At 69.9% G+C, this 542-nt stretch overlaps 1 protein-coding gene across 1 annotated transcript; it reads left to right on the top strand.

The window, feature by feature from the left end:
* Positions 1-27: 27 nt before the first annotated feature.
* On the top strand, positions 28-455 carry MNEG_16603 (hypothetical protein; the record flags this gene model as incomplete). Its single annotated transcript, XM_014034927.1, has 2 exons — positions 28-222; positions 426-455. 2 exons carry the CDS (start codon positions 28-30, stop codon positions 453-455), a joined length of 225 nt encoding a protein of 74 aa, XP_013890381.1.
* Positions 456-542: the final 87 nt, after the last annotated feature.

Genomic DNA, 542 nt, shown 5'->3' with positions numbered 1-542 from the left:
ATCGCACACCGCGCGGTGGACTCCATCATGGGCCCCCGCACCGTGGTCCACGAGCACCAGGGCGCCCCCGCGGCCGCCGCGCCCCTGGAGGCGCCCGCCGCCGCCGCATCCTCCATCCCAGACGGGCCGTGCGCGGCGCAGGCGCGGGCCTTTGCGGACTGCATCCAGCGCAGTGGCGGCGACATGGGCGCGTGCCAGTCCTACATGGACGTCATGCAGCAGGTGGGCCCTGGGGGAGGGAGGGTGACAGGGGGAGAAGCCGCCGCTGGGCTGCGCGGGCTGCCTGGCTGGTGCGCCTTGCTGTTGTGCTCAGACCAAGTGTGGGTCTGTGCAGGCGATTGTTGCAGCACTTGAGATGGCGGCACCTCAGCCCCTGACCTTGAGTGCTGCCCTGTCCCTCCCACCCCGCCGCCCCTCGCCCGCAGTGCAAGTTCAACAACCCCTCCTTTGCTTGATGAGCGGCTTATGGCTGGTGGCTGTTGCGGCACATGTTTAGGCGTGGCGGGCCGCAGTGCCGGCACTTCGATTGGTTGAGCCAGGGG

This window comes from Monoraphidium neglectum (genome assembly GCF_000611645.1).
Source record: "Monoraphidium neglectum strain SAG 48.87 unplaced genomic scaffold scaffold06569, whole genome shotgun sequence".
In the NCBI taxonomy this organism is placed as follows: Eukaryota; Viridiplantae; Chlorophyta; class Chlorophyceae; order Sphaeropleales; family Selenastraceae; genus Monoraphidium; species Monoraphidium neglectum.
Note: the sequence above shows the minus strand (reverse complement) of the source record. Positions and strands in the feature narration are given on the sequence as shown.